At 41.6% G+C, this 8,923-nt stretch overlaps 1 protein-coding gene across 1 annotated transcript in view; it reads right to left on the reverse strand.

The window, feature by feature from the left end:
* The window catches only part of KIAA2012 (KIAA2012 ortholog), a 97,231-nt gene extending 91,356 nt beyond the window's left edge, over positions 1-5,875 (reverse strand). The window contains exons 1-2 of the mRNA XM_075001416.1: positions 5,577-5,875; positions 127-411 (exon numbers count right to left, since the gene is read on the reverse strand). Of these exons, the coding sequence (XP_074857517.1) occupies positions 127-411; positions 5,577-5,663 (372 nt within the window). The 5' untranslated portion in view covers positions 5,664-5,875. The remainder of the gene's footprint in view (positions 1-126; positions 412-5,576) is intronic.
* Positions 5,876-8,923: the final 3,048 nt, after the last annotated feature.

Genomic DNA, 8,923 nt, shown 5'->3' on the forward strand with positions numbered 1-8,923 from the left:
AGAAGACACATAATCCGGACTCCTGCAATCCCACGTTGTTTAACTCTCTAGAAGAGAAGTAGTGTTTTAAGGCTCCTCCTGTAATCTCATTTCTGGTACTGAAAGAAACCTCCTGTGTGCTCTTACCTGTCTGCCCCCATATGCCAAGATGGCTCTTGTCAAATCTTGGAGCGTGTGCAATTCAATGTGTAGTTTCCTCCTTCTCTGTCTGTTGCCTCGCTGGCTCCTCTTTCCTCCTCTTTGTTTCCATGAGGGCTCTGCTAAATCTTCAGAGAAGAGAACCAGAGCACCAGTTTTTGTGCTGTAGGTTTTAGGAAGATATGGACCCCAGCAGCCCTTCATAAACTGCCTCTGGTTCAATAATCCACTGACATGGCAGTAACCTTCACGAGACTTCCAGTTCAAATAGTCCTGCCATGGAAAATAATCAAAAGGTAGGATGGATTTTTGCGGGGGGGGGGAAAAAGCCTTCCTCAGCCTGGGATTGTGAGTGTGAGGTATACCAGACAGACAGGAAATTATTCTTTGCTTATGTGCTTACATCACTCTGGCCTTACTTAGTAAATTTAGGATTTGATCCATTGTGACCATTAAGGCTTCACTCTGTTCTTAAGGTACCTATACACAGAGGTGGAAAAAGTACCCCAAAATTACTAGAGTAAAAGTGCAGCTACTTTCACTTCTGAGTAATTGAGTACAATGAAGAGGTGGGTTTGTGCGTGTGTACTTTTACTCAAGTAGCTTTACAGAGGGTGATTTGTACTTAACTGCATCCCACCTCCCCAGGCAGCTGTACTGTTACCCAAGTAGCTTTTTGGGTACTTTTTCCACCTCTGCCTATATATATTCAGCAGTGTGTGGCATACAGACCCTGCACACGCAGCTAGTTTGGGTATAAATAGCAGTGCATATAGTGAGTCACTGTGGCTTAAGTAAGCAGAGTAGAACAGATGTTCTATATGTTGAATCCCCCTCCAGGTCATATGCCCTACACAGCTCTCTACATGTCTAAGCAGTGCCTCCTGCGTCTTCTCTGTGTGGCAGACCAGAAGGAGCTGCCAGTATAGATCTAATAGAAGCCAAACATTTTGGAAGGGGCGTGTTAATGATCGGGTTCGAATATGCAGCGTCTCATTAACATAATGGCAGCCACGGCGATTCGAAAGTGCAGCTTTCAAATTGCGAACTGCCCGCAGAGATGGGCACCTTCCGAAAAGACCCCCCAGTTTTCAAAAGCCCCTTCTTCCTAACACAAGATAGGTCCCGTCTCCCGTGGCAGCATGAGATTCGAAAAGCTGCACTTTCGAATCGACGTGGCTGCCATTATGCTAATGAGGCACTGCATATTCATGAAAACACCTCATTAGCATCTTTCAAACCTGATCATTAACATGCCCCTGCAGGCTGGATAGGCAGCTGGGGCTTGTTAGGAGTCAGCCAGCCACTGCTTGCAAACAAGCACCTGCCACCAGTTAAGGCCTCCAGGCTCCCTATAAAAGGTTTCCCCAGGCAGCAGGGAGAGAGCGGTGCCCAGGGAGAAGGAAGGCTGGAGGACCCAGAACAGTACGGAGCAGGACAGGCTGCATAAAGCCAAAGGACACCAGCAACTAGGTACCAGAGGGAAGTGGTGGGTGCAGAGGACCAGGGAAAGGGTGTTGCTGTGGGGCAGGGGTGAAAGCCCTGCTAGCGCCCTTCCCTCCTAGGGTTCCTGGGCTGGAGTCCAGGGCAGTGGGTGGGTCTGGACTGCCCCCACCCTTCTCCTGGAGGTGCTTATACTCCACCCTCACTCAAGACTAACCTGTGATGAAAATGGCTTGGTAAAGGGAGAACCTTGCCCTTGGGAAGCTCCAGGGCAACAAAAGGGTCTCTCTGAGGCACACAAGGAGCTGCCTGGAAGTGCAGGGCCCCTAAAGAGACAGTTGCGGGTTTGTCACATCTGTTATTTTCAGCAGTATGGTATCTTGCTGTCTCCCTGCTGCTGGAAACTTTCAGTGCTGTGTGTAAATACACGTGCTCTGCACACCATTGCAAGTGTAGGCCAGGATTTACTAGAACTGTCATTGACATTACTGGGCAGCTTCGCTGGCCTCTCCTTGCCTCTATCACCAGCAGGTCTGTTGAGCTGTGGAATGGGCTCAAGTGATGGTAATCCCTCGCTTCAGATACTTGGTACCAGATTAAACATAAACACTCGCAAATATACTAAAGGGAACAATCCTCTAATACAAGGATTTTCAGCTAGATGGACTCTTCTGACCTTTCCACCACTAACTTCCATGATTCGGCACAAAGCTTTTCTTAGATGTTTTCATGAACTGTCTAGCATAGTACTGTACGTACTCTGCTCAGAAAAGTGGCAGATGTCAGTTGAAAATCTTAAGTTCTAAAGTCAAGTGCATGTTGATCCCTAATAGGACATCCCAGTCCATTTTTAAGACCCTTCAAAGTCAGGGTCTGGATTAAAATCATATGCTGAATTATGTTAATTTCCATTAGGATGGGAGGGCAGTTTGTTACACAAAAAACATTTCTCTTCCAGTAATAGATCAATGGTTTTGAAATGTAAATACTAACTGGCTGGAATTTAGTAATTAAAAACAATTGCACTTCAATGTGTATGTTCTTAATGCTTTCCCTTTCTGTGTAATCATTATAATTTCTTTGAGGCATGGACTGTCTGAACATTGTGTGTGTCTAGCATTCTGTGTCCAGCACAATGGGGCTCTGATCCCACATTGGGGCCTATTGTTGCTATAATAATAGAAATAATAATTGAATATTGTCAAACATCAGGGCCAGAAATCAGGGTCCCACTGTGTCGGATGCTCTGCAAACAGATTTGGAAACCTCATTCCTTCCCCAAACAGCTTCCTCTTTTTTAAATTTTTATTATTAAAAGTCCTTTATTATTTTTGGTAGCACTTACTGATCGGTTTGTAGTGCAGAATATATTGTGCTCAGTATATTCATAACCACACTCTGCTCAGTGGTCGGATAAGGGGATTTCTCCATGAATGGGGATCTGTCTCAAATTCCTATCAAATCTTTGCAGTGCACTGGGTGACAATGCAGAACATTTTACAGCAAAGCGTGTGACCAGTGACCATGTACTTCGGAGGAATCTTCAGACACTGCTCTTTAATCTTGAGATTCTACCTGCTGCCCTCAAATACCGTTGTGATAGGTATAGAAATAGCATAGGCACGGTAGACAGTCTTGAGCCTTTTGCTCCTTGGTATGTCCTTAAATGCAATGCCTGCACTGGACTCAGGGCTCAAAGAAGAGCTAGATAAATTCATGGAGGTTAGGTCCATACAAGGCTATTAGACTGTGGGTAGGAATCGTGTCCCTGGCCTGTTTGACAGAGGCGGGAGATGGATGGCAGAGACAAGTCACTTGATCATTGTCTTCGGTCCACCCCCTCTGGGGCATCTGGCACTGGCCACTATTGGCAGATGGGATGCTGGGCTAGATGGATCTTTGGTCTGACCCAGTAATGGCCATTCTTATGTTCTTATAGTCTTATGTTCTGTTGTATTATTGGTTATAGACCATGACGAGAGACCTGAAATGTAGCTATGTAATAGTCTCTCCAGTAAAAACACTGACCTGGTGGGTATGATTCATTCAACCAGTGCTTCTTAAACTGTGTTCTGCAGAACACTGGTGGTCTGTGAACAACTCCCAGGTGTGCCGCGGCAGCATAGCAACTGGCAACTATGTGTGGTGCATGTATGTATTTTCTGTTCTTAAAAGTAGATACAATGTTATATTTCATTGCTATGGTACTTAATTAAATTACTTCATTTTGGTTTCATTGATTTGTTGCTGGGTTTTTTTTTGTCTGACAACAATGTTTTGAAGAAAATGTTGATAGGTGTTCTGTATAAAAAATACTAGTGTTTGGTGTGCCGTGGTCTCAGAAAGTTTAAGAAACTCTGCATTACACAACCTCAAATTAGTCGGAAGCTTCCAAATTGTTCTGTTCATAGATGCATGCACATGGTCTCCTTGACATAGAAAAAGCAGTCCTGTAACAACTTAAAGAGCAACAAATTCATTAGATAATGATAATTAATCTAATAAAATAAATAATAATTACCTAAAGGTAATTAAAAGCCCACTTCTTACCAATGAAAGCTCATTACCTAATAAATAAATTTGTTAGTCTTTTAGATGCTCCAGGACTGCTTGGTTTTTGTGAAGCTACAGACTAACATGGCTACCCCGTGGGACTCCTTGACATAGAGTTACAGTACCATTGTTCTGTAACTGTGGGTGCTAATAGCTCCCCATTAGACTCTGATAAAGGCTCACATCCCCCTGTCTGATTTAACTTGTTTTTTCCTCTTTTGACAAGTACTGTTGATACTGGGCCATTTGCACCTTGCTGAATAGACCTTGTCAGCTGTGGCCCTCCCTCTTACTGGGAACCCATTCTTTAAATATGCCTCTGAAACCACCCCCCACTCATGCATCTGATGAAGCAGGTCTTTGCCCACGAAAGCTTTTGCTCCAAAATGTCTGTTAGTCTATAAGGTGCCACAAGACTTCTTGTTGTTCTCAAAGCTACAGACTAACATGGCTACCTCTCCGATACTTAGTACCATTGTTCGAATCTCAGCTACGTACAGTTTCATTACATGATTATACTTATCCTAACTTATAACAATACTTGGTTCCCATGGTTTGTACTTAGGGATCTGAAATGGCAGGTTCCTGCTACATCATGCTAAGAAGATGACAACATGCAAACAAGGCCAATTTTCCTCACATATCTTCTGATCCAACTCTGTTAATTCAATAGAATTGTACCGATGTAAATGAGACAGGCATTTGCGACAGATTTTGGTCTTCTTTACACTGGAGCAAACTAGAGTAGCTTGATTGGTTACATTGGGATGATTCCATTGAAAGCAATCAGATTATGACCCACACTCCCTTAAAAAAAAAAAATTCTGATTTGCAGTTGGTCACAACAGGGTAATTCTGAACTCCAGGCTTTATGGAGTATAAGATTGATTATAGAAATTAATTGTTTTAACCATATCTGTAATGTATATATTTTAGTGAAGTGAATCTTTTATTGTAACTACTGTAAAATTACTTTGGATGGTGCAGTTTCTGTGGGTTTTACAAAATATTATTTAAAATTAGTTCAATACACTTCAGCTGTATGGTACTGATTCACAACTCCATGCAGAACTGACATGTATATCAGTAACCTATTCTTCTAATATTCAACAAAAACAGGAACAAACAATAAGGATATCCCCTGAAAAATCTATTTCTTTATATTTAAGATCTTTCCTAAGGACCTCTATGTGCAAGTTTCTGTTTCTTTAACTTGCTTGCTGAGAATCTGGAACTAGAATGCTTCAGTTTTAACTATGGCAGGCATGCATGCTTCTTAGGTTACTAAGAAAGGCATTTTAATTCCAACAACAAATAAGACATGACTGAAAATTATTCTGTCTGTATAACAGTTATTTTGATATTCATTAAAATCATAGAACAGAAGAATACGGTACAACCCACCATGGCTTGTTTGCTGCACTTTTGTAACCAGGACTCACCTCTGGTTCAAAGTGCACCTCCAGTTTCTCTTGGGATTTTTTGACCACCTGTCCAGTACCACGGCTTAATAGGGAGAGATTGGACATTTTTCATTAGTGACCTCTCATCTTGTCTCTAAAACGGTAAACTTGTTATCAGAGCAGTCAACAAAAGAGCTTTGTAAACATGATCTTTGTTATGAAGTATGTTAATTTAGAGACCAGATCCTCCTTAATGAGCCGCTCCAAATAGCAGAAAATCCTCACTGGGGTCCCAGAGTCCTCAGTCTCCTTCACAATTACAAGCAGAATCAGTTACTTTTCTCCTCGCTGTTCTGTGTACTTGTTGTTCGTTCTGTTCTGGTTGCTTTGGTACATCCAGGGACCTGTGAAACACAGCCATCCTCTTTATTGTGATCGGAGGTTGTTTGCCTGTTGCTATGGCAGCCAAGGGAAATTAAGTTCCTTAAACCAGCAAGAGAGAGTGTGAAAGAACAGAGATATTCAAAGGGCCAGGCTCAAATTTCAAGGATGTGGTGCGGTGTGATAATCACCCTTAGCTGAAGGAATGGCACTATCCTTCCAACAGCTGCTTTATTTTTATTTCCCAGCAACCTCCAAACCTCCATTATTTGTAACTTTGGTGGTAATGGAGACACCGACTTGTTAGAGCTGAAAGAGACCAATACCTGGGTCATTTAGTGTAATGCTCATTGTCCAATTACTTGTGTCTGTGCAGGACTCCTGACTCTGGGTCTCTGGTTTTCAGCCTCTTCCATACAGTGATCCCATATTACAAAGGAAAAAAAGGTTTCAGGATCAACCTTCCAACTAGCGTAAAAGAGGAATTTTGTTTCTCCCAGATCTGTTCACATGACCCCAGCTTGAGAATCCAATCTCTCCATCAAAACGGAGACAGCATTTACACTCTCTGCCTTCTGACTGCTTTCTGTATGTGTGTTTGTCTGCAAATTCTTGTCGCCTTTATCTTTCATAGAAGAGCAAGTTTCTTTCTTTCTTGTTAACCTATCTAACTTGCCTTGAGCATTCAGCAGGAATGAGAGGGAAGGGAGCACCCATTCTATAAAAACATTGTCTGCATGTATTTATTGAACATACTCTCTGGACAATCCAGTTAGTCCTGAAAGCAAACTATTTTGTCAACTGCACTTCAGCATCAGTCTTGCAGAAGGGCCCCCTGCTGCCATGTACAAAAATGTACAGCTGGCTACAGCTCTTCAACTTTCATCTTCATTTTGTGTAGTGCCTTTCAAGCAACATATGCTCAAGGTGCTTTACAAACAACAGTAGAAAGTGTACAGATCGTATAAAAACAGCAAGATGTCCTGTGGCACCTTATAGACTAACAGATATTTTGCAGCATAAGCTTTCATAGGCAAAGGCCTGCTTCATCCCACATCTGACAAAGCAGGCCTCTGCCCATGAAAGCTTATGCTCCAAAATATCTGTTAGTCTATAAGGTGCCACAGGACTTCTTGTTGTTTTTGAAAATACAGACTAACTCAGCTTCCTCTCTGATACAGATCATATAAGTGTTCAAACAGAAGATCTCCTTTCCTTAACAGGATGAAGTGGACCATTCCACGTGCAGTACCCAGAGGCACTGAGACCTCATCTGGGATGAGTGAAGTCTCTGTTCTATACATGGAAGAATGGTAATAAACACAAGTCTGCACTGGAATGCCAGGTGCAAATCCTCCCAAGCTTGGGATAATTTTGGTCCTAGATCTAGATGTGGTTCCACACTACAGAACATGAAATATGTTGGGAAAACTCAGATTTGGATCAGAATCTGGATCTAAATTCAGATTAAAAACTGTGTGATTAATTTCTTGTATTTCCATAGCAGTCTTCATCCATGGTTCTCCTAGGTGCTTTATAAAGACCAGTTAATGAAATAAGATGGGTCTGTCAAAACAAAAAAGCAGTCCAGTAGCACTTTAAAGACTAACAACATAATTTATTAGGTGGTGAGCTTTCATGGGATAGACCCACTTCTATCCCATGAAAGCTCACCACCTAATAAACTATTTTGTTAGTCTTTAAAGTGCTACTGGACTGCATTTTGTTGTGATAGTATATAAACTAACACGGCTATCTCTGTTACTATTCAAGATGGGTCTATATTTACTTAATCTCTGATATCATATGTTTTTGTGTTTGGAATTTTTTAATGGACATTGATCCCCTTAAATGTAAACAGAATGTTTTTAATTAGAGATGGGATTCTCCAATGTGTTAGACCAGTTTTATGCCAGTGTAATTCCATTTATTTACAGTTACAGCAATAAAAATTCAGCATAATGCAGTGGTGTAGTGCAATCTTTAGTATCTTTTCCATTTGCATCACTGTGCCTCTATTTCATTGGCAGCATCTACTCTAGCAAGTTCTTTCGGAAAATCCAGCCCTTTTTTGAAAGAACACCCGGAGCATCCAGCTACAAAATGCGCTCTTTCAATCCAAAATGGAAAGAAGGCAGCTCTTCTTCCAGAAGCTCTCTTCTGCTCCTGGATCAGGAAGAGCGCCTCCTTGCAGAAGCTTCTTCCAAAACAAAAAGCGTGTGTAGATGCTCCATGGGCCCTCCTTTTCGGAAAAGCAGTCCTCATTGTGCTGGTTTTTTCGATCCCGGCCCATTCTTTTGAAAGAGAGGGGGCTGTGTGGCTGCTCGCTATCAAAAGAGTGGATCAATCTTTCAATCCGCTTTTTCGTGTGTGGATGCACTCTTTTGAAAGAAGATCTTCCTGAAGATTATCTCTCAAAAGATCACTGTAATGTAGATGTGGCCTCTAGGATAATGACTTTCCCGAGAGATTGTCTTGAGGGGGAAAAAAAAATTATCTTGTCCTTCATTGAAGTTAATGTATCTGCAGCATTGAAAGCATGTTCTTAGAAAGACAATCTTGATTCCTATTAGAGGAAGTTGCATCTTTCATTAAGGAAATATAGCCTGAAAGTGCTGCTTGAAACTAGTATATTTTATCAACTGCACTTCAGCATCTATCTTTTAAAGTGCCCCCTGTTGCTGAATACAAAAATTTACAGCTGGCTACAACCCTTCTACTTTTATCTTCATTTTATGTAACATGATATAATGTTCCAATAAGATGCTGTTTTCATTGCTTATAACTTTCACAAACTGACGATTGGGGCTGAAATGTTACTTGCTGAGTTTCTGCCTCAGGCAGGATTTTTTATTTATTTATTTTTTTAAATTTCCACCAAAGCTGTTGAGCTGTTCTGGAGAATGAGGCTAATGAAAAGTGTTCTTGGAGAATCCTAGAGCTTGCTGGCTTAGAGAGGGTACTCGAAATTTGACAGAAAGGTGACATTTGTGGCAGGGATGTGC

This window comes from Carettochelys insculpta, chromosome 8 (genome assembly GCF_033958435.1).
Source record: "Carettochelys insculpta isolate YL-2023 chromosome 8, ASM3395843v1, whole genome shotgun sequence".
NCBI lineage: Eukaryota > Metazoa > Chordata > Testudines > Carettochelyidae > Carettochelys > Carettochelys insculpta.